Source organism: Peromyscus californicus, unplaced genomic scaffold, assembly GCF_007827085.1.
Source record: "Peromyscus californicus insignis strain IS unplaced genomic scaffold, ASM782708v3 Scaffold_21__1_contigs__length_65335640, whole genome shotgun sequence".
NCBI classification, from domain to species: domain Eukaryota; kingdom Metazoa; phylum Chordata; class Mammalia; order Rodentia; family Cricetidae; genus Peromyscus; species Peromyscus californicus.
In genome coordinates, this window is record NW_026294514.1 from 35,481,589 (window position 1) to 35,506,782 (window position 25,194).

Below are 25,194 nucleotides of genomic sequence, written 5' to 3' on the forward strand. Positions count from 1 at the left end.
AGCTAGCTCTGTCATACTGCTCTAAACTTGTTCAGGTCTTACTAGAGGAGCTCTCAAGGCCATCCATCCTTTCAAACTAACATTTTAATTAGATGTATGTGATGGATGTCTAGTGCTTACAGGTGCCCAACAGCGAGAGGTCCCTAATTCTGAAGGGTAGCATAGTGTCATAGGGGAACCGTGATCTCTAATGGGCTTTCAGTAATCTCATGCTGTTTGCTTATTTATTTTTAGATTTGAGTTTTGTTACTAATAAAAGTAGTGATCTATTGTAAACATGGGTAAAATTAATAGAGCATTATGGGGAGCTTTGCCCATTTGTCTGTGGGAGGCCCCCTTTCACTTTTTCCCCAGGATACTCTTGAAGAGGGTGAAGTGAGAAATATTTAGATAGAAGGATAGAGGGGAGAGAAACAGATAGAAACACAGGATAGCCTCAGGAGGGCCTGGATCATTATCCACCGGCCCCTTCTGTCTCTTCTAAAGGGCCTTTTATGGGAATGCCAAGGGGTGGGGCAAAAGGCCTCCCCCTAGCACAGCCAAGTGTAGACTCTTCCAATCACCTTGTAACCACATATATGGTAAAACAATCCACTAAAGCAGCCCTGCTGGGTAAAGCAAGCCCAGATCTCACTAGGAAACCTTTGTGGGCCTCCACAGAGCATGGAATTGCTTTGTTTTGTTTTTGAGGGGAGGTTTTGAGACAGGGTCTCGCTATATAGCTCTGACTGTCCTGGAACTCACTATGTAAACCAGGCTGGCTTCGAACTCACAGAGATCCACCTCCCTTTGCTGCTGGGATCAAAAGTGTGCACTGTTATGCCTTTTTTAATCTTGGCAAGGCTGAGTGGGTTAGCTCAGCTTGGTTGATAAAAACATTATTTCACAGGAAACTCCTGTTTTCTAGGAAGAAAATAGGATGTCAGGCGTACAAATATTATTCTCTTCCCAATGCTTTAGAATGATTACTTAATTTACCTAACGAACTAAGCATTGCGTAGTTCATATGTAAACCCAGCACTCAGAGAGAGATCAGAAACTCAAGGTCATCATTGGCTACATAGCAAATTCTGGGCCAGCCTGGGCTGCATGAGACCCCTGTCTAAAACCAAAAGAAATTATTTGCCTACTATGATGCACATGTATTTTTGTTTCTAAAATGTTGAAGAATGAATTCACAATTGTGAAATGTTCTAAAATACATATTTAAGAGAATAGAGCACACTTTAAAGTTTTTCATTTTGGCCAGCAATAAAGTATTTTGAGTTAGTAGATGATTTGAGTACAATATAGGAAGCTACAAAGCTGGATGGCATGGCTCACCAGTTAAGAGCACATACTGTTCAGTATAGGGATTTGAGTTCAGTTCCCAGCACCCAAGACAGGCAGTTCACAACTGCCTATAACTCCATCTTGAGGGGATCTTATGCCTTCTTCTGACCACCAAGAGCCCTGTATGCTATGTCTGTCTTGTCTGTTTGCCTGATTATCCCCTCCCTCCAAAAAAATCTTTTTAAAACAGTGCCATACTTAAACCATATATTTAGGATTAAAATATCAGTGTCATACATCTTGTACATGAATGAATTTATGTCTGGAGATGAGTGATTCTGAATTAGGAGATCAGAAAGTATATTGGTTTTGGCAGTGTTCTTAGGTCTTTTCTTTTCCCTCTGATTCACCATGGTAAAGTTTCAGTGTGCTGGAGGATGTGTTTGAGTGTTTTTACTATTGGAAACATTGTTAATTTAATCTGGAAAGCACCATGGATGAGTGATGGATAACTTGTAATAATGTATCGAATAGAACTTACTTGCATGCCATGTGCTGTATATGGTCACTCAGGCATTTATATAATGGCAAGCATGTATACAACCATATGCACATATAATTTAATCCTGTGTTACATGTTCCTACCCAGAACCAGTGGGAAAGATTACCAAGATTCAAGGCAAAAGGCATGGAAACATGAAACCATCAATTGTAACCCTCAGTGCATTGACTTATCACATGTATCCATCTAGGGAGATTATCCCATCATTCAGAACTTGGTCAAGAATTGTTCACTATTTTGAAAAACTATAAAACTAATGGCTATAGTCATAAATGAAGTACCTCTGTATTTGGCTGCTAAGCGATTAATACTGTTATTTATAAATATGCACCAAGGCTGGATGTTTTACAGAGTATGTCTTTAGTTTCTATAGATAGGCTTATAAATTATTCAGCTATTAAGTGTGTTTAGACTCTCATAGAATGGGAGCAGATGTAGTGAAATATATCTCTTATAAGTCATAGGGCTTGGAGTGCCAGCCAGATGGTAAGGATATACATGACAGCAAGATGCTGTATTTATTTGCTGTGTTTTTGGCCAACAAATTATTTCACACACTTTTTCCACACACCTTACCCGGAAGCTTAGTCAACTTTTTGTCACTATAATAATTACCTGAGGTAACCTGTAAAGAGTAAATATTTACTTTGACTTTTAAATTTGTTTTTGTATTTATTTAATTATGTACCTATTTATTTATTTTGGTTTTTGAGAAAGTTTCTTTGTGTACCTTTGGCTGTCCTGGAACTCTGTAGACCATGCTGGCCTAGAACTCACAGAGGTCCCCCTGCCTCTGCCTCCCGAGTGCTGGGATTAAAGGTGTGTGCTATCACCACCGAGCTTTGTATTTTATTTTTGAAACAGCATCTCTTTATAGCTCAGGCCGGCCTAGAAATTTCTGTAACCCCCCTGTATCAGTCTTTGAATGATGCCCAGCCTTAAAAGGTTTGTTTTGGTTCAGAATTGTGGCGGTTTCAGCCTATGGTCACTTGGACTGTGGGGAGGTAGCATATCGCAGCAAGAGCCTTAGAGCAACACTGCACGGCTCATTACCCAGGCAGGACGGATGAGGGCTGGACTCTCACTGTTGTTTTTAAGGGCTTGCATAATGACTTTGAAAACCTCCCATAGGTCTCCTCTTAGAGGTTCCAGCACCTTCCAATAGTACCACCATTGGGACTAAGCTGTTAACACATGGCCTTTTGGGTTACATGCTAGATCCATCCTGCTGTAATCTGAAAGTGTCTTGTGATGTTTCCTTTCTGTCAAAAAGTCACTAAAAATTCTGTCTGAGGATAGGTTGGGAAGATGGCTCTGCTGGTAAAGGGCTTGTTGTATAAGCATGAGGACCTTTGTTCAGATTCTTAGAGCCTACATTTAAGAAGCCTGGCGCGCGCGCACAAACACACACACACACACACACACACACACACACACACGGAAACACCAACATTTCCTTCACTGTCTTCTTTTGTGACACTGTGTGTAAATCTTGGCTTTTTTTTTTTTTTTTTTTTTTTTTTTTTTTTTTTTTTGGTTTTTCGAGACAGGGTTTCTCTGTGTAGCTTTGCGCCTTTCCTGGAACTCACTTTGGAGACCAGGCTGGCCTCGAACTCACAGAGATCCGCCTGGCTCTGCCTCCCGAGTGCTGGGATTAAAGGCGTGCGCCACCACCGCCCGGCGTAATCTTGGCTTTTTAATTAAAGGAATTTCACTTTTGATTCTCAGAGTTAGTAGTAGACCACCAGTGAATGGTGGTCTAGGTAATTCTGTAGAAAAGAAAATGTAACAATTATATAGTTATTTTTTTTTTTCTAGAAGTAAATTATCCTTCTTACATGGTAGGGCATGTAAGCAAAGGACTGAGGAAAGCTTTATTGCTGATGTTCTGCAGGTGTGCACTCTATGCGTATAAACAGCATCCTTCATTGCTTGCTAGTGCTTGAGCTTTCTGCTAGATTGAGAACATGTATGCTAGGTACTCTACCAACTAAGCTATGTCCAGCCTCTTCCATTCTTTATTTTTGAAAGTGATTTTTCAATCACCTCCTTTATCAAGGAACTGTTATTGAGTATTTATGTTACTGTGTTGAGCAAAACTTGTTCCCAAATAATAAGCTTGAAGATTATGTCTTTAATTTGGTAAGTACACTTACATGAGGCATATTCTGATAAATTTTTACCTGTGCAATGCATTGTTGCTAACCCTAGGCAGGCGCAGTGTTATTCAGCAGATTGCTTTGATGCCTAGCCTTAGCATTTCTGGTTTCCTCCTCCACTCCTGGTAGCCACCATTCTATTTTTGGAACCTCATAGAAGGAGATCATATAATGTTTGTCCTTTCTTAGACAAATTAGTTTAGCTGTTTGTTCTCAAGGTTCACGCTTGTTATATATAGCAGAATTTTTGAAGAAATATGTTTTAGGGAGGTTGGCAAGGTAAGTTTAGAGTATGTAAAAAATTCTTGATTGTAATGAACTGATTTATCTAATAAATAGAAGCAGTACATAACCACTAGGGATGATTGGGTGGGTTCTTATCCCCACCCTCACTTTCTTTCTTTATTTGATGGTTCTGAGACCGTCTCACTATAGAGCCCAGACTTAACTCCAGTTCCTGTTTAACTCAGGTTGGCCTCAAAAACCACCGTGATTCTCTTGTCTCAGCACTTTGAGTGCTGGGATTATAGGCATGTTTCTCCATGGCTGCCCACTTTATCTGTGTTTTTATAACTAGAACCCGATTTGAAAAAACTAATAGGGCTGGAGAGATGGCTCAGCGGTTAAGAACTCTGGCTGCACTTCCAGAGGTCCTGAGTTCAACTCTCATCTGTAATGAGATCTGGCACCCTCTTCTGGCCTGCAGATATACATGCAGACAAAATACTGTATACATAATAAATAAATAAATGGTTAAAAAAGAAAAAAGAAAAAACTAATAACTAAATGCTCCACAATAGGATTAGGAAAAGAAATCTGCAGTTTTCATTTCATTACCACTAATTTATGAACCTTGTGACCGTAAGCAAACCATTTTTCTCTCTCGAGCCTCATTTTCCTTTGTAATCTATAATGGATTCTGTATTATTTATTGCCTGAGGCTTGAAGAACAGTATTTTAAAAACTGATACATTATGTTGATGTAAGCTGGCACTTTTATGTGGGAAGATACTTTTCTGATTGACTCCTAAGTTTAGAAAATAATTATCACAAAGGAACATGGTGTGCTTTGAGTAGAATTGAGTATACAGGGAGTTTTGCAGAAATCTTTCACTGAAGGCAAACAGGAATTACTGTAAGATATTGTCATTTAAAACTACCCCACTTCCCCCTCAACAGCACCATGTAATAATGTCTGTTTGCCTCCAGGAAAAGACTTCCATCATTTTATAGCATTGTTTCCTGTGTCCTTTTTACAATGCTTCATCTAAATAGGCTTCAGTTATTCTCTTTAAATGTTATTCTTGGATGCTTGGGTGGTGTTATTGTTAGTCCATGTTGCTCCTGTGTTAGGAATCAACAGGAACCAGCATGTGTTTTCTATGAAGCATGAGATGTAAATAGTTTAAGGTCTTTGTTGGAACTGATTAATACACATATTGTAGCCTAAACTAGGCAGACCCTAGGAAAGCAAGTAGGCATGGCTATTTCAATAACTCTTGGTCTGTGAAGAGGACTGTAGGCCAGATTTAGTTCACAGGATGTGATTTGCTGACCTGTGGCCTATATATATTGAGAATTTAGATCACTGAATTTATTATTTCTGACTAAGTAAGTTGGGAAACTAAATGTTCTAGGTCAGCATACATATTTTAGGTAGAACAAAGGAGAAAAGCATTTCACTCTATGGATGGTTCAGGGAGGTAGGAAGATGCTTTTGCTTAAATGTCTTGTGCCTGCTGGACCTCAAGGTGGAGTAGAGGAATAGTGCATTAGACAGGAGGTTCATGCTTCATGAAATAGACACTTCAAAACTGTCACATAGAGGTCATGAGTGAGTGGCACATCCTATAGTGTGCATCTGGGGTTTGCTGTATCATTTTCTCTTTGGATTGGACGGGCAGGGAGGACTTGCTGAGCACAATGTGTCTGGAAGGAGCAATACTACCAGACATCTTTGAAGAGTTATCTAGAGTCGGGTTTGTCGGGTCTGATTAGTCAGGGTAAGCACTTCGATGCTTTTTCCTAGGAGGACATTATAAGGCAAGGAATTCTGTACTATAAAAATGAAAACAAAACCCTACGATAAAATAAGGAAGTTAGATTTGGTCTCTCCAAAGTCTCATATTCTTTCACATGATTATGTGGCCGGGTTATAAATCGATGTCCCTGGTCTGCACAAACTGTTTCTGCCTATTTTCACTCAGTTGTGCACCTGTTAATTCTTGCTAGCACATTATAAAAAGCAAAGTGTTGAGATGGAATATAATGGTTTCTGAAATGTATATAAATGTAGAACTGTTACTTTCTTTTGCATGAGACATGGATAATAATGGGGGTTGTTTTTTGTCTCTGCAAGCATTGTTCAGTTTATATATCATTTGGATACTTTATCACTGAGAAATATGTGTGAGCTGGTAGTTTAGAATACTAGCATAGCCAAGCGAATTAAGCTTACTGCGTATGTATGGAAATGTTTATTTTGTATTTGCTTTGCTATTGTGTTACTTGGACCATGACATGTATTTGGAATATTTTTTTTCATCATAGACTCCTATTACCTTGTATTTTTTGTTGTTGTTGTTGTTTTGTTTTAGAGATAGGGTTTCACTATTTAGTCCTACGTGGACTGGAACTTGCTATGTAGAATAGGCTGGCTTCAAACATAGAGGATCCACCTGCTTCTGCCTTCCAAGTGCTGGGGTTAAAGGTGTATGCCACTACATCAATTTAACTTAGGTTTTTCTTGGGGGAGGGATGGGCAAAGTAATATGTTGGTGATAGGTCAGAGTATCTCAGAGGTAGAGGGCTTGTCCCTGTGCACAGGAGTTTGATTTCCTAGCACCACTGGGGATGAGGGTTGGTGATAGAACTGGGTGTGGTAGTTAACATCTATAGTGCTGTAATGCTAGGCTGAAACAGGAGGATTGGCAGTTTGAGGTCAGCCTAGACTATGTACATAGCAAGACCATGTCTCCCTGAAAGGAAATCGATAGAAGTTGGTAGTAGACTTTTGTATAGGTTCATAGTAACTATCTAAAAGAGTTTCTAATAGCATTTCTTCTGTAACTAATACTTTTTACTGTTCAGGGTTTTTTGTTTTTTGTTTTTTTGTTTTGTTTTTCTTTTTTTCTAAAAAGTAGGAATCAGGTACTTATGAAATATTTATTTAACTTTTTTGCATTTTTTAGGGGCAATATTATTAAGTGTTTTATTATGTCTTACTATTAGGAGTCAGTACTCCATCTCTATATAGGAGACAACAGACAAAATTTTGAAGTTCTGTGTAGAGATGTTTTATTGAAAAAAGATGCTCCAACTCCTCCTGCTGCTCTTATTCTTTATTCTCATCCAGAAGTGAACAGAATTGCGCCACATTGTTTATTCTCTCTATCCTTTTTATGACAATAAATGTTTATCTCCATAAAGGGGAATATGTATGTTGGTGTTAGCGTTTCTGTTTCCTTTTGCTTTCCTTGAGAGGATTGAAAGCAGCAGTAGTGGTCCTGCCCTCCTCCTGGCCTCCTCCTCCTCAGGCTTGTAGCTCTTTCTTACCTTTCCCTTTTATACAAGTGATTGGGCATTGGCCATGACACGGGCATGCATATTTGTTGACACGGGCATGCATGTTTGTTGTCAGGGTTTTTTGCTGTGCCAACAACTGTCACACCTGCTCTTGGAGCTCTGGCCCTTACTTCAGTGTAGGTGGCAAGTCTGTCTGGACCTAAAAATGGAAGCCCTTGTTTCTGGTCTCTGGCTGGGTTCTGCTGTTGGGGTGATTGGATTTCTGCAGCATGATTGAATCCTTTAACACTCACAGCTCCCATAGGCTGTCTGGTTTTTGAGGTTTCATTGAATGTTTTATTACAGTGGCTGGTGGAGTGCTGCTGTTACTCAGCCTGGAATGCTATGTTTTTTTTTTTTTTTTTTTTTTTTTTTGGTTTTTTTTCGAGACAGGGTTTCTCTGTGTAGCTTTGCGCATTTCCTGGAACTCACTTTGGAGACCAGGCTGGCCTCGAACTCACAGAGATCCGCCTGGCTCTGCCTCCCGAGTGCTGGGATTAAAGGCGTGCGCCACCACCGCCCGGCGGAATGCTATGTTTTAACTCAGTGGTTTTCAACCCTTTCACAGGTTGCCTAAGACCATCAGAAAACACAGATATTTGCATTACAGTTCCTAACAGTAGCACAATTACAGTTATGAAGTAGAAATGAAATAATTTTATGGTTGGGGGTCACCACAACCTGAGGAACTATATTAAAGGGTTTCAGCATTAGGAAGGTTGAGAACCACCGCTCTAACTTGAGGTTTCCTTACCGCCAGACTGTGCTTTGCACTAGTCTCTTGGCTAACTTCCAATTATCCACATTGAGTGTCCATTTGGCAACAAACTGACCGATAAAGTATACTTTACAAATCCTTTACATTCTGCTATTAGTTGTAACTAGAGTTTTCCTGCCTGTCCCACAGTCAGGACAAATCTCTCTCACCTGCCAGTCCCACAGCCGCTCAGACCCGACCAAGTAAACACAGAGACTTATATTGGTTACAAACTGTATGACCGTGGCAGGCTTCTTGCTTACTGTTCTTACAGCTTAATTAATCCATTTCTATAAATCTATACCTTGCCACGTGGCTCATGGCTTACCGGCATCTTCATATGCTGTTTCTCATCGTGGCAGCTGGCAGTGTCTCTCACTCAGCCTTCCACTTCCCAGCTCTATTCTCCTCCTTGTCCCACCTATACTTCCTGCCTGGCCACTGGCCAATCAGTGATTTATTTATTGACCAATCAGCAACACACTTGACATACAGACCATCCCACAGCAATTGGTGATCATGATGGTAATTCTGAAATGAGTTAGCACTAGAGTAAAGAAAAAATAACTCAAAGCTTTATGAATTTATTTGTTGGCTAGTGTCAGTTCATTTTTTTCTTTGATTTTATTTTTAATTCTTCCTTAAGATTGGTTTTGAGTCATTTTGTTTATTGAATACTTACAGCTCAACTTATAGAAGCATCGTAAGGGATGGGAAGTATTTCATGAGGCACATACTTAGTGAGTCTAACATATGGAAGTTTGTAATGAGCTTTTGCTGTAAAATTATAAAGCACTTTGTGAGTTGAGCAGAGATTGATTATTCAAGACCACTTAGATTCTGCCTGCAGCAGGATTAAAGGTGGACCTAATTTCCTGCATTCCTGATAAGACTTTCCCTTATTAGCCTATGCTTGTCTAATCACTGTAGATTTCTCAGAAATAGCACAACCAATACTAATATACTAATGCTATATTAGTACAGTATTAGTATAGTATTATAATAATATAGTATACACTCCAGTGTGTTAACGCATGGAACATGCCCACTATCCCTAGCAAGTAAATCCCATTATTATTTGCATTTTATATAAAAAGACATATCAGACAGCTAACCAGAGTTGACTAAGCTAGTTCAGGCTCTCAAGCACCGCAGCCACGTTACGCTATAATTAGGATGATTATCCACTTCTTTTCCACAAAGAGATCATCAGAACTAATCCCATTATGTGTTGAGTCCTCACAAATAGTGGCTTCTAGGGGTCATTATTATTCTTCAGTACTATTTCTAGCCCCACATCCCATGTTCCTCATGTTAATAGATGTTATTACTTCGTGTGTCTTTTTGTCACACAAGATTTGTTTACTTTAGACTTTAACTCCTTACAAGAAACTACCTTTCTTGCTGTTATTAAACTCCCCACCAGTGTCCACATGGATCACTCACATAGCCCTTGAGTTCTCCATTTTGTCTTCAGTGGTCCTACATCCCATTTCCCATTTTCCATCAATAACTCTGTCACCTCCTAGATTTAGAATTTAAGTATTTTTCTGTGTGACCCCCACTGATCCTTTCTCTATTCCCAGTTCTTTTACTATGAAGCTTAACTACAGTAGTCAGCTACCAGAACCTTCATTCCGCTAAACACTTTGCCTTCATCTTTTTCTTGGCCTAGCTTAGAGTCCGTCTTATTACACCCCCCACCCTTTTGTCCTGTTGGACTAGCTAAAATCAACATTGTGTTTATACCGTTCTTAAACACATTCAGGCTGCTTTCCCTCATGCTACCACCAGTACACAGTACTACCTGCAGTTTTAATTGGCTCTCTCTGTTCCTTCTCTTCCCTAAGGGGGGAAAAATCCTTTTTTTTCCAGTTTAATTTTATTAAAACCGAACGGAAAGGAGACTGCTATTTGCTGTTTTAATATGATAATGGGAGAAAGACCCAGCTTTTCAGGGACCAGAATGTGAGAGTAGATCAGCAGGGGGTAAAGAGGGAGGGTTTTGGTGTGTTGGGAAAGCTTAGTGACAGGTTTACTGACTAAACTTGAGAAATACTTGTTTCCTTATTGGTAGAAAGAGTACTACATAGAAGTATGTGACATCAGCTATCAGTTGCACAAAAGAATGGAGGTCTTTTTAAAAATTAGTATTTTTTTATGTGTACATATGCCGCCTGCCTACCATGGCATGCCTACATGTGGAGGTCAGAGGACAACTTTTGGGAGTCGTTTCTCTCCTTCCATGGTGGGTTTCAGGGATTGACTTCGGTGGGCCATAGGCATTTTTACCTGTGGGCTGTGTTGCTGGCCCTCTTTTATGTTTGGTTTCATTTCTCTCCACCAGCACAATTGTCTTGAAGTTTGTTTCTTTTATTTGCTGTATAGTGCTGGGATTAAAGGTGTGCACCCCTGCCCAAGTGATTTTTGCAAGTTGTTTATCCTTTAGCTCTTAGGCCACCTTTTATACATGGTTATATTCTTTCCAGTTTGGGCTTATCAGTAAAGCTATTGTGAACAGCTCTGTATAACGCTGCAAATAGACATGTGCTTTCTTATTTTTTGAGCAAATACCTCCAAAAATGACCTGGTCATAGGGTAGGTGTATATTTAGTATTTAAGAAACTGCCCAACTGCCTTCTGTAGGTGTTGCACCATTTTGTATTCTGGAGAGTTTTAGTTGCTCCATATTTAGCATCACTAAGTACAGTAAGTAAGTTACTCTTACTTCATAATGTATGGACTATGTATCTGTATCCTGTGAGTGTTTCGACCATCCGACTCAGTGGCAAATGGTATTATACTACTTATGTGCAGTGTGAACATCTTTGGTGAAGTGACTGTTTAGAGCACCCCCACGTCCCCACACTCCTGTTGTGTGCTTTGTGGTTTTATTTTTTAATTAAATTTTTTTTTTTCGAAACAGGGTATCTCTATGTAGCCTTGACTGTCGTGGAACTCGCTCTATAGACAAGGCTGGCCTCAAACTCTAGAGATCCTCCTGCCTCTGCCTCCCAAGTGCTGAGATTAAAGGCATGTGCCACTGTCGCATGGCCCTGTGGTTTTATTCTTAACAGTTGTATTCTTGGAGTTTCTTATGTGTTCTGGATTCAAGGGCTTTCAAAGTTCTTAAATACTTCATTACTTGGTTTTTGTCTTTTTTCCTAAGTTTTTTTGGAAAGAGTTTTATGTTTTTATGAAACCTACTTTATTATCTTTCTCCTTTATAGTTCTTTTTTATGTCTTCTTTGAGTTCTGAATCATTTTATTTCTCTTCAAAAGAGTACATGTCTCGGACTCTCATCTGGTTTAGAAAAGCACAGACTCCAATTATAAGGCTAGAATTGTTCTGCTTGTATTTATATTATTATGATACTTTCTTAACAGACTGTTCACGACTCTGGTATTTATGTGTTCTTTTTTGGTTGGTTTTTAGCTTCCTAAAGGACCCCTAAAATTGCTGTTGATGAACTTACTGTTTTATGGGTAAAGGAACTGAGGTTCCCACAGTTTATTTGAGTGCTATGGTTTACAGTTCATGATCATGTGGAAACCAAGAGCCCCAGTGCTCTCTAATCTCAATTCACTGCTTGTTTCCTTGGGAAGTTCTCTTTATGAGCTGTTGCTGAAATTAATGTCCTGCAGCATATGCAAATAAGTTTAGTTCCTGAACTTAGGATTGCAGTGAATATCTTCATGGGAAGCAGCATTGTTAATAGCTTTCTAAAAGAATCAGAATTTTCCCTTGAAATTTATTAAATGAAGATATTGAATTTAACACTTTTTTCTTACTTCTTTCCAAAGGTCTGTAAACAGATTTGGCTAGGATTATTTGATGATAGATCTTCAGCAATTCCAGACTTCAGGGATCCACAAAAAGTGAAGGAGTTCCTACAGGAAAAATATGAAAAGAAAAGATGGTGAGTAGATGTTGAAAGTCTCCCAAACCACAGTTGTGGGCCAGATTTGATTGACACGATTAAGGTAGACAGGCCAAACAGAAGGAATTGAATGATGGTTGGCAGGTACAGCCTCATTACCTTTTGACTTTTCATTAGACTTGGTTTCCAGAAACCTTGGCTTGTACTTTATCTTCGTGCATCTATGTCTAGCAGTAAACAGCCTTTCATCACCATGTCAAGACTCCTGCCAAGGAAAGCCAGTGATCTCTCTGAATTTTCGGCTAATTTCCTTAGATGTTTTAGTCCCGTAATGCTTCTTTCCTTACAATTTTTATTCCTTTAGTAAGTATTTATTGAGTAGTATCTTCCAGGCACTGTGTTAAAGCTCTTGTGGAATAGTAATCTGTCCACTTAATTGTGTCTTGCTGGAAATCTTTGCTCTATCTTTTTTCCCCACTCTCTCTATATTATACTAAAGCCAGTATGTCCATTCAACAGAACATGGGTTGTAACTGTAGAGCTAGTATTCAGTATTTGGGGCTCCTCAGCTTTAGTTTTATGAAATAACTAAGTACAGTACTGACTAATTAACTATGATCTCTGTTTATAGCAGTTAGTATTGAACTGTACATATTCCTTCTTAGAGGATTAAGAAGGTGAGAGAGTTGAGGATAGAGGGAATGGATAATTGGGAAGCAAATGGCCTCTTGTTTCCCGGAGGAACAGTGTTCTGACCTAAGGAGTGATATAGTCAAAGGTAGTATTGGTTGGAGGGTTATGGGGAAGATACCCTTGAACAGTAAGCACATTTGCTCCAAGTTACACATTCTGTACAATCTGTATTCTTAACATTGCTTAAATAGGCCATTTCTTTTAAGTTTAGATTAACTAGGACTCTCTCATGCACTAGGTATGAATAGGTGAAAATATACCAGTAGGATTTTAGTTCAAGAAAGAAGAAAATATTAGAAAGTCCCTAGGGTGATAATTAAATATGATACACAGTGATTTTTTTTTTTCTAAAGTTTTCAAGACAGGGTTTCTCTGTGTAACAGCCCTGGCTGTCCTGGAACTTGCTTTATAGATCAGGCTGGCCTTGAACTCACAGAGGTCTGACTGCCTTTGCCTCCCAAGTGCTGGGATCAAAGGCATGTACCACCACATACTATGCCCGGCTAAAAAACATGTTTATTTATTTAAATTTTATTTATCTATTCTCCTGCCTGTCTCCCCGCCCCCCCCCCCCCCCCCTTTTTTTTTTAAGACAGGGTTTCTCCATGTATCCCTGGCTGTCCTGGAACTAGTTCTGTAGACTAGGCTGGCCTTGAACTCACAGAGATTAAATGATTTTTTTTTTTTAAACCATCATCCTTTTATCATTCTTGTTCTTAAGTTTCTACGTCTCCCAGCCTATAGATAAAACTGTTTTCCTTATATTGTTGCCCAGCATAGCTGTTTCAGAAAGTCAGTTTGCTTTAGAAGTTAGCTGGCTAGGATTTTAGTGAGGTTAGCTCTAGCTGCAAAGAGAAGCAGGAATGTGAGAAAGAAGGAATGTGAATGATACTGATATAGTTAAAGTCCTCAGTTCCTCTCCCACATTTGTAACAGGAGGTTTCTCCTTCAAACCACAGTCTAAAAACCTGAAAATCTCAAGTAATAGTTTGTGTTCATTGTTTCCTCTTTCCTAAGAAACACAGTAGTCATAAGTAAGACTATTACAGATACAAGCTTTCTAAACGTGATGGATTGGGCTGGGCAGTGGGGGTGCACGCCTTTAATCCCAGCACTCAGGAGGCAGAGGCAGATGGGTCTCTGAGTTTGAGGCCAGCCTGGTTTACAGAATGAGTTCAGGACAGCCAGGGCCGATAAACAAAAGAAAAAAAAGAAAAGTGATGGATGGAGCTGTGTTGACCATCACTCTCAAGAGCCAGAATGTGCATATCCACCTGCCTCATGCCACCTCTAACGTGATTAGAGATCAGTGAAATGGTTTTGCACCTGGTCTGAGCAGCAGCCACTGAAAACAGCCTAAGAACGCTTGTTGTAGGAAGCAGTGCACCAGGGGTGATGTTGTAGGAAGTTTTGAGATGGTTCTTTTCACTTAGATACATTCTTTCTTTAAGTGGGGCAAATCATTTTAGCCGTCAGTTATTATTTGTCTTATCTTGTGATCACAGTTGGCCATACCCAAGAATTCATGTAGTCAGTGCAATGCCAGGTTACTGGAGAGCATAAGAGCTCATTTCATTCTTAGTTCTCATCATGTCCTGTTAGTTTAATTGTTTGTGACTGTTACATGGTTGTATCATAGCTAATACACTGGCAGCTAATTCTAACCACACTACAAATGTGAATTTGTTTAAACCCCACAGCAACTTTATAGGTGAAAAATGGAATTGAAGTTCATTTGCCCAAAGTTTTACGGCTATTGAGTGGTGGAACTGGGGTTTGACCTCTGTCTCTTGAATAAATGTTTTTAACTACCTTAGAGTTTTATTTCCTTGTATCTACTTGATATGATAAATGGGGAGGAATGTAGGAATACACCTAAAATTATAGAGACCAAAAGTTGCCATGAATTCCTTTCCCTAGAGATGAGCATTGCAGGCATTTAGGCATTATATTCCTGCATTCTTTTTTTCTGTCCCTCATTCCCTCCCCCAGGTCCTATTTATGTGACACGGAATAGACCTGAAAGACTTGTGAGTCATGTGGGCATCTATACCTACCAAAGAAGGGGAGTAGCTATGCAGAATTATATACATTTTAGCATAATGTATATAAATATTTTTCTATTTACAGATATTTATTAGCTTTGTTTCCCAGTTTTTTTAAAATTAAGATTGCAAGAGTAATATAATATGTATATATAGTTATCTAATTACTTGCTGAGGAAAGATTTTTAGGAGTAATAATATGAAGTATAGAACATGCCTGTATATGTATTTTCATTTGATAGCAACTAAAAATTCATAGTTCATATAGATCAGAGGTGAATGCATTAATGTACATTTTTATTTGGTTTCAGTTTTCATATTTTTTATGACTTGCTTCTTTTGTCCATTTTAAAGTGAACTTTTTATTTTTAATGATTTATGCTTTGCGGCCATTAATTAAAAGTGTTTCCTCCCAATTTCATGTATCTCCAGGTATTTATAATCTTAAGAATTTCTCACTTTAAAATTTACAATGTTAGCTGTTCATTGTGATGATTAACTGTAGATCTTCTATCTTCAAAACAACAGTTGCTATAGTGTATTGTCTATAAAAATTGTCTAAAAAAAAAAAGCCATGAGTAAACTGATACTTATTTTTCTTGGAGTAGTTTCAGGTAATTAATAGTCTTAAGCTGTCAATTCTAAGTGCTACCTTTTTAAGTAAGATTAATATTGTAAGAGTGTTACATAAATTTAAATTTAATACTTTAAATATGGATTCTTCCGATTTTTCTTAGCAGTCTGTCCTGATTTTCACATTACAGGTATGTTCCACCAGAGCAAGCCAAAGTGGTGGCATCGGTTCACGCATCTATTTCCGGGTCTTCTGCCAGCAGCACGAGCAGCACCCCTGAGGTCAAGCCCCTGAAATCTCTGCTGGGAGACGCTGCACCAGCACTGCACTTAAATAAGGGCACACCTAGTCAGGTGAGGGGTTGGTAACTCTTAAAGATGGACAGAAGGCGGAGTGCTGAGGACCTTTAACAGTATATCTGTGCCATTTGTAAAATGCATAAGATTGTTTGATAACGTGGTGGGAATGTGTGGTTTTGTTGATTTGGCCAACACTTTGTAAAGATGCTTAGTTTGTCTATCTTGAGTGTCTATGTCTGGTGACCAGCAGAGTCAGAACAATAGCCTCTGTTCTGTGGTGCTGTAGCAGAAAATAGTAGGATTTCTATATACCTGATTATGTAGCATGTTTATTATCATTGAAATGCACATGGCTTTGCAGTGTATCTTACTCTCCAAACTGAACAGACTGAAACCATTTATATGTTGATACCTAAATACTTATTTTGTTGTAGATGATGTTAGACTGTTACTGTGCAACATTGTTACACTATACTATATGTGAATGGCTTTGAAGCAGAGCACAGCAGATTAAATCCTGCCCTCTGACAGTGTGTTCTAGGCTTCTGAATAAATCCTGTTTTCACAAGTTAAAGTGGAAACGATGAAGAACGGAGTGAAGTCAGGATACTGAATCTCTTCCTGTGTAGAAATGCCCTTTTAGTATCATGAATTGGAGATAGATAGCTGTATGTAAAGCTTCAGTAGATCTGCTGAAAAGTCTTTTATAGTTAATGCATAAGTGTGTATTTTAGAAACACCATGAGTAAGTAATGTGCTTGTAGTCCCCAGTTGTAGGTCGCTCTCAAGGGCAGCAGCAGGAGAAGAAGCAGTTTGACCTTTTGAGTGATCTTGGCTCAGACATCTTTGCTGCTCCGGCTCCTCAGTCAACCGCTACAGCCAATTTTGCTAATTTTGCACATTTTAACAGTCATGCAGGTATGTCTTTTCCTGATAGCTTTTGCCAGGATGTGTGTAAATCACCCAGAAACATATTGATTGTTTATTATAAAGTATCAGTAAGCATAGTCCACTGAGGAATTTTGGTCACCCATGAACATTGTACCATATAGACATAACACCATGGTACTTTAGGGGAACTTTTTAGACAGGGTCATATGTAGCCCAAGCTGGCCTTGAACTTGCTCTGTGCTAAGGATGGTTGTGAACTCCTTATCATCCCACTCCACCACTAAACCATGGCTTTTTTTCTTTCTTTTTTTTGAGACAGGCTTTCTCTGTGTAGCCTTATCTGTCCGGGAACTCATTCTGTGGACCAGGCTGGCCTCAGAAAGAACTTTAATCCCAGATGCTGGGATTAAAGGTGTGGGCCACCACTGCCTGGTCATCCATGAAAAAGTACCAAAGTATTACAAAAGAGATGATACGTATTTACATTTCTTTAGTGTGAGTGTGAGTGTGTGTGAGAGAGAGAGAGAGAGAGAGAGAGAGAGAGAGAGAGAGAGAGAGAGAGAGAGAGAGAGAGAGAGAGAGAATGTGTGTGCACACTGCATGGTGAGTGTGTGGAGGTCAGAGGACAACTTGTAGGAGTTAGTGCTCTCTCCTTTTTCATCATGTGGATCCTGGGGATTAAACTCAGGTCTGCAGGCTTGGTGGCAGGTGCCTTTCCCTACGGAGCCATGCCATCAGCAGCATGGCTTGAGAGAAGATCTTAATGTGTATGTAGATATTACCTTTTTTTTTATGGAAAATTACAAATGACCAAATGTAAATGTGTAATGTAACTTAGGTATTAACCTCATGTCACTAGTTCTGTTTAATTGATTTTGAAGCGAATTTTAGACATAAATATTTTGTGTCTGTGCCTCCTCCCCCCAATGTGTGTTTTATCTGTTCACGCATATCTACATGTACCCTCTGGGTCAGTATTAGTTGTCTTCTTCAGTCTCTCTCCACTTATTTTTTTGTTTTTTGTTTTTTTCAAGACATGGTTTCTCTGTGTAGCTTTGCGCCTTTCCTGGAACTCACTTGGTAGCCCAGGCTGGCCTCGAACTCACAGAGATCCACCTGGCTCTGCCTCCCGAGTGCTGGGATTAAAGGCGTGGGCCACCACCGCCCGGCTCTCTCCACTTATTTTTAACACGGGCTCTCTCACTGAACTTGAAGGTAACCTGTTGGCTAGACTAGCTGACCAGCGAGCTCCAGGGACCTGGCCCCCAGGAATCTTACTACTTCCAAGTACTGAGATTACAGGCACATTACTGAACCCAGCTGTTTATATTTGCAGAGGGGATCTGTATTCAGGTTCTCATGTTTTCGTAGTAGCTACTTTGCTGAATGAGAGCCATTGTCCAGACCCTAGAGTTTTCATTATTAAATATCACAGTAAGTAGTAGAATCATTGTAAATAATGGTAAAAGTTCATTAGTCAGTATTCAGATTTTCATTCTAGTTCAAATTTGTGTTTGTATATATAGTATGTGTTTTATATATGTATAAACACATACACTTACTCTCACACACAATGTGTATGGGATTTGTTGGAATCAGGTTGGTTGTTTTTTAATGTATCCTTTGTAATTGAAATCTATTTTGGTTAGATTTCTATAGGTTGTTCCTTCATCCCTTTATCTTTGTGATTTGTTAGAGAAAGTAGATTATTTGCCTTATGGATTCTGTGGTAGTTTGAACTTATTAATTGTCCTCCTTTAAAAGTTCTTTCTGTATTGCTTGTAAGTTAGTGGTTGGATCTGGAGACTACATCAGTTGAAGATGTGTCTGTTTCTTATCAGGGTTGGAAACTGCTAGGTAAACTAGAGGTTTTTATGTGTATGTTGGGAGTGTGGCTAGGTTTCCTTTTCCCAGTGTTAACCTATCTAGCAAGATCTCCCAAATAAGGAGAATCTTCCCCTTTTCCTTTTAGGTAACCTATGTAGCAAAATGCCTCTTTGACCAAACAAGGGACCTGGTTTGCTTTTTAAAGGAAGAGAGAGCAGTTGGGTCTCTTGAGTTTAAGGCTAGCCTGATTTACATGATAAGTTCCAGGCCAGCTAAGGCTACATATTGAGAGCTTGAGAAGGGTTAGAAATCTGCAGGTTTCAGTTGTTGAAATACATGACAGGTTTCCTTTTCCCAGTGTTAACCTATCTAGCAAGATCTCTCAAATAAGGAGAATCTTTCCCCTTCCCTTTTAGGTAATCTATGTAGCAAAACGCCTCTTTGACCAAACAAGGGACCAAGGTCTTGCTTCCTACCTCATAACGTCATACGTGTGTGTGTGTGTGTGTGTGTGTGTGTATGATTTACTTTTAGTCTATGTGTATGAGTATTTTGCCTACATGTATGTTTGTGTACCATGTGTATAGTACCTGCAGAGGCCTGAAGAGGGTGTTGAACCCCCTAGAACAGGAGTTACAGACAATTGTGAATCACTATGTGGGTGCTGGGATCTGAACCTGGGTCTTTGCAGGAGCAACAAATGTTAACTATTGAGCTATCTTTCCAGCCCCTATGAGTTAATATATGGTTTTATCTCCTTTTTCAAAATGCTTTTTAATGATCTTATTTATATATTTAAAGTTTAGAGAACTCTAGAATTTTGATCTTAGGTTTGTGTTATAATTGCAATTATCTTTTATTGTTTCTTAAACTTTAATGAGTTTTAAATAGCTCCTAAAATGTAAGTATCTTTAGCTTTTTAGTGATTGTATCCATATACATTTCCCCCACTTTCATGTACTCATAGTGGACATATTTATGAATGATAAACCAGAAAGCTGGGCGTGATAGTCCATACCTATAATCCCAGCACTGGGGAAACTGAGGCAGGAGATCATGAGGGACAGGCCAGCCTAAGCTACATAGTAAAGACCCTATTTCTCAAAACTAAAAACAAAAGCAAAACAAAAGTGTTTTATTAATGTGATTAAACCATCTCTTTATCATTATTTTAGGTATTTAAATTATTTTTCAGATTCATTATCATTTTAAAGTGAGTTACTGGGATGGGAAGATGGCTGAGTAAAAGTTTGCTGTGTAAGCATAATGATCTTAACTTAGATTCTCAGCACGCACACAAAAGCTGGGTACAGAGGTGTGCATCTATAACCCTAGCATTTGAGGCAAAGACTGGTGGTTCCTGTGCCTCAGTATCCAGCAGTGGAAACAGGGAGCCTAGGCTCTGTGAGAAACCCTGCCTCAAAAGAACAAAAGTGGAGAGGGACTGGAAAGACACCTGAAGTCAGCCTTTGTCCTCTGTTCATGTACACACAAAGAAATACAACCAAAAATCAAAATGGATTTCCTAGACTGTATCCACAGTTTTGTTTACCAAAACGAATGTACTTAATGTTCTGAATTAGCTTTCTTTTGTTACTAGAGCCTTTAAAATAATACTGTGACTAAGTCCATTCAAAGGGTATTGTGAACAGACAGACCTATGACTTTATAAAGCACTTTTAGAAATTTCTGGATACCGTTTAGTATATACTTCTAACTGGGTTAAAAAGATGTGATTTTTAAATGAATTCTCTTTAAAGTGAGTTATAAATTGCATTGGCATTTTCATAAAATTCTTAAATTCATTTGTCATGTCTTCTCAGTTGTAGTTTTCATATTCATTAACATGTTGTCCTTGCCATTACAGCTCAGAATTCTGCAAATGCAGATTTTGCAAACTTTGATGCATTTGGACAGTCTAGTGGTTCGAGTAATTTTGGAGGTTTCCCCACAGCAAGTCACTCTCCTTTTCAGCCCCAAACTACAGGTAGAGCCTCTCCAGCATTGTGCTTAAATGTTTGCTTTAAAAAACAAGACTTTCCAAATGTAGTTTTGAAAAACTAAATTCTCTAGTGACCTAATTTTAAAGTAGTTGTATTTCACAAAGCTCTGGGGAAACCTGAACTCTTTGTTTCTCTGAACTCTTTGGTCATTGTCTGCTGTCCAGCACTCATCCTCCTCTTCCTGCACAGGGTTCTGCCTTGAAATTTCCAGCCACCGAGGTTGTAAAGCAACAAGTTTTTAAGTACGTTTGAAACACAGTGATTAAAGCTGATGTTGTATCTTTAGATAAGGAAGCTAGTTGATAGCTTCAATAGAAATAAAAATAAGTTATTTTATGGAGCAGCAAGCTTGAGAAAAACATTTTAATGTTATTTAGTCAAGTATAAATTGTTAATGATCACTTTAATCAAGTATGGAAATGGTGTTGTGCAGGAATTGGTTTTCAAGAAAATTCTTGCATAAAGTGTACTGTTTTCAGAAATTCACTGAACCCTTATTTAGCTTTTTCGCTAACTATTTTTCTTTCAACTTTGAACTCTGTGTGTGTTGTCTTAAAGCCTGTTCTTTCCATTTTCTCTCGCCTCCTCCTTTAACTTTGATCATTTACACATTTCTGGCTGTCCAGCATTCACAGTACTTTCATCTAGCTGCAGTTTTGGTGAATTTACTTCAGCTTTTCCTCTCCAGGCTACCCACAGTAAGTTCTGTTGTCCAGTAGGCATCTTGTATTAATTTATATGCTTTCTGTGTTATTTCATGTTTTTTCAGTTATAGAACATCATCATTCTTAGTAAGCCTTCATAAATTCGTTTTACTCTCTCTTCTCTTATTAAACTCAGAGTTAAAGATACAGTTTTTAATGAAAGTTAGTTGATCTAATAATTTGAAATTTTTTCATAAAAATCTTAAAAATTTTGTATTTATTTTGTTTGCTAGCTAGTCATAATAGATCATTGTCTTTTAACATATTTATCTATGTTAGTTTTAGCTGATTTTTCTTTAAAACCTAATTTTTAAAATGGAGACTTGCTGTGCTGGCCAGGTTAATGTTGAACTGGCATTCCTCCTGCCTCAGCCTCCTGAGTAAGTCACATTATAGGCATGTGTCACTATGCCTAGTTTTCTTTGAAACAGCCAGAGTTTTAATTCTTGAGAAAGATCAGTTTGTATTTGGTTTGGAATGTCAAAGAATTGATTGATGATAGGTCTTTTGCATAGGTAATGATCCATTCTACTTAAAAAAAAGTCTTTGACCTTTGTTGTACCTTAGTGTGTAGGACACTATTTTGACAGTTTAGGAAGAAGGACTCAAAGCATAGAGTGGAAGGCATTGCTTGAGGTCTCTGAGTGCTCAGGAGGGTCTGTGGTTGAGAATGTACTGCACAGATTTAGCAGGCAGTATGCTAGTGACTGTTAGGTGGGTTGTGCTTTATGACGCCAAAAATGACTGTCATGCACTTCAATTTTTATACTTTGAACTACATGGTAGGGCTTAGTTTTCCTGTGAAGATCAGGCTGTTGATTACACATTGAGCTGCTGTGTAGAGTCAAGTAATGGCTCTTCAAGTGAAAAGGTCAAGGATTTTAAAAACTATTACCAGCATATTCTTAAACATTACTCACAGTCTGTTGAAGAACTGTAAGGTGATGGTACTATCTACATAGCTAGAAGGAATGTAATTCCAGCGCTTCCATGACAGCTCTCCACCTCCACAAATAAGGCCTTAGAAAACCAAGTTTCATAATTCATAAAAGTCATATGGCTATAAGAGTGTCCTTATAGGACACCTCCCTTAGGCAGAAATGATCACAAATAATTTACCAGTGAGATTGAGAGAAGCCTAGAAATTTCATGTTTTGTTTATTCTGTTACAGGTGGAAGTGCTGGATCAGTAAATGCTAATTTTGCTCATTTTGATAACTTCCCCAAATCCTCCAGTGCTGATTTTGGAACCTTCAGTACATCCCAGAGTCACCAGACAGCAGCACCTGTTAGTAAAGTTTCTACAAACAAAGCTGGTTTACAGACAGCAGACAGATACGCGGCACTTGCCAATTTAGACAATATCTTCAGTGCTGGGCAAGGTATCGATGTGTAAACAAAACAGATACTAATTGTCTAAATTACATACGTTCAATCTGAGGAGACAATGCTTTTCTCACTTGTATAGAAGTTATGTGCACATTCAGTGTTTTGAGTAAAGGGTTGTTGGCATTTTTGCACATAAAATATCAACTAGAAAACTGAAGACATAGAAATTATATATATATATATATATATAAATATATATAATATAAACAATGATTTTCAAAAGAAAGTAATTGAAAATAATTGTATTTTTGTCTTTAAAAACATGCTTTCCTATTCTGTGGCTACAAAGGGTCAAATGTTTTATTTACAGAGCTGACTGCAGTACTATTTTGTAATTTCTATTATATATGCTTTTGGAACTATTTTTATTAACATTTTGCCCCTTCCCCTCTTTTTTTTTTCCTTTGAGACAAGCTTTCTCTATGTAGTCCTGGCTGTCCTGGAACTTACTCTGTAGGCCAGGCTGGCCTTGAACTTATAGAGATCCGCCCATTATTTTTCTAACATTTTTTGTAGTAAGTTTTGGCCTTTAGATCAGTATTTCCCCTTTAACAGTGTATAGCTGAATGGAGAACAGTGGGGATTTGTCCTACACTGGATTCTGCATCTTGATCTCTAACATTGTTTTTCTCATTTCTAAACTGAGAGAGATCATAGAATAAAAATCTTGGACTTACATTTTGTGAATTATTGCATGGAAGGCATTTAGAGCAGTGCCAAGCTTAAGAAGCACTTAGTAAATGTTTACTGTTATAATTATCTCTGATTTTTTTTCATAGAAAACTCTGGAAGAATGGTACTATTAATACTATATACATTAGGTCCATCGTTTAAATTTATGTGTTTATTTGAATGAAACCATCTGTCTTAGAGTTCTTTAAACCCTGTCTATTTAATGTTTAGATCAAGTCAGTTTTGGGTTTACCTGTGTTCATGGCAAATACGGTTGATTAACTGACACTACAATATTAAAGTTTTGGTGTAACTTTTTTGTTTGTTTGCCTTCAGGAGGTGATCAAGGGAGTGGTTTTGGGACCACGGGTAAAGCTCCTGTTGGTTCTGTGGTTTCAGTTCCCAGTCACTCAAGTGCATCTTCAGACAAGTACGCAGCGCTGGCAGAGTTAGACAGCGTGTTCAGTTCCGCAGCCACCTCCAGTAACGCGTACACGTCCACGAGTAACGCCAGCAGGTACACACACTCTTGACCTGGACCTCTGTTTCCATGTCTGAATGACATAGTTTAAAGGGACTTTTGTCGCATTGTAACTTAAACATAGTTGAAGAGTTTCTAAGTTAAAATAGATCTAAAGTTGAAATTAAACGTAATATGCTGTTTAAAATGTAGTTCTTGAGTATTTGCCATATTCTTTTATTTAGAAATCTTAAGTCCTTTTCACTCCTGGGTGCTAAACATACTTCAAAGAACACAAATTGCTAAATGGACAATTGCATATGGATTGTACTCAGCAGATAATTGATTAGTAGTCAAGTTGCATATGTCAGGGCACAGTGTTTAGTCTGTTTGCACCGAACCCCATTGCCCCTGTCAGTTCTCTGGTTCATCATTGTCATTTAGTATTGTAAACCGCATATGCACTACTGTGCTTGCACAGACCTTGTGGAAAGGTTTTCCAGAGAACAGGAAGACTACATGTTTAAAATACCAGCCTTGTGGTAAATAAGGTCTGATGTAGTCCAGGTTGGTTGTGAGTTCATGGTCCTCTGTCTCTGTCTCCAGAGTGCTTACAGGCATGTGCCTCCAAACCTAGAAGAGCATTAGACTTTTTTTTTTTTTTTTTTTTTTTTTTTGGTTTTTCGAGACAGGGTTTCTCTGTGTAGCTTTGCGCCTCTCCTGGAACTCACTTGGTAGCCCAGGCTGGCGAGCATTAGACTTTTAACAACCCTTTTACATTTATGGAAAGTATAACCATTCTAGTTATTTCTTTTGTTCCATTTCTGTAGATATAGCTGCTTTATTACTATTATTATTTAGTTTATTTCCTTTTGGCACCTTTTCTAGAGGGAAAGTCTAATTACTTGAAATGGGACAAATTGAATCTAGTAATAAAATTTGGCATTATTTTGGTTTGCTTCACTAATACTGTAGTCTGTGTTATATTTTAATAATAGTAACAAGGTAGCCATAAGGCCTGGAAATATAGATGAAATCCATGTGATGAATGGATTATTGATATTGCATTGTGATACATTAATAGTTTACAAGTGTGATCTGTGGAATGTTTGAGTTACTTTAGACTCTTTACAGGATCTGTAAATTCAGACCTTTTTCATAATTCTGAGATGCTAATTTGATTTTTCAGTGATTGACATTTGTATTGATGGTACACAAAATACAATGAGGCAGGAAAGCCTTGCTGCAGAAATTAAGGTAGTGTCCTCAGATCAGATCAGAGCAGACATTGGATTTCTGCACACGACACAGTTTTATTTCTGATTTTAAAAAAAAAAAAGTTTCCTTATGTTGCCTGGACTAGTGTTGGACTCATGATTCTTACGCATCTTCTCAAATACCATGTGACACCATTTCTCTCTTTACCTTACAAATAGTGTTGA

The 25,194-nt window shown here is 38.4% G+C and overlaps 1 protein-coding gene across 14 annotated transcripts in view; it reads left to right on the forward strand.

Moving 5' to 3' along the window:
• Agfg1 (ArfGAP with FG repeats 1) overlaps positions 1–25,194 on the forward strand; it is a 54,824-nt gene that overhangs the window by 18,054 nt on the left and 11,576 nt on the right. For 6 of the 14 annotated variants that reach the window (XM_052750055.1, XM_052750058.1, XM_052750053.1 and 3 more), the window contains exons 3-9: positions 12,119–12,234; positions 15,698–15,860; positions 16,571–16,724; positions 20,392–20,511; positions 21,154–21,225; positions 22,404–22,613; positions 23,629–23,809. In XM_052750055.1, the coding sequence (XP_052606015.1) occupies positions 12,119–12,234; positions 15,698–15,860; positions 16,571–16,724; positions 20,392–20,511; positions 21,154–21,225; positions 22,404–22,613; positions 23,629–23,809 (1,016 nt within the window). The remainder of the gene's footprint in view (positions 1–12,118; positions 12,235–15,697; positions 15,861–16,570; positions 16,725–20,391; positions 20,512–21,153; positions 21,226–22,403; positions 22,614–23,628; positions 23,810–25,194) is intronic. The other 8 variants (XM_052750062.1, XM_052750060.1, XM_052750061.1 and 5 more) reach the window with 5 other exon arrangements.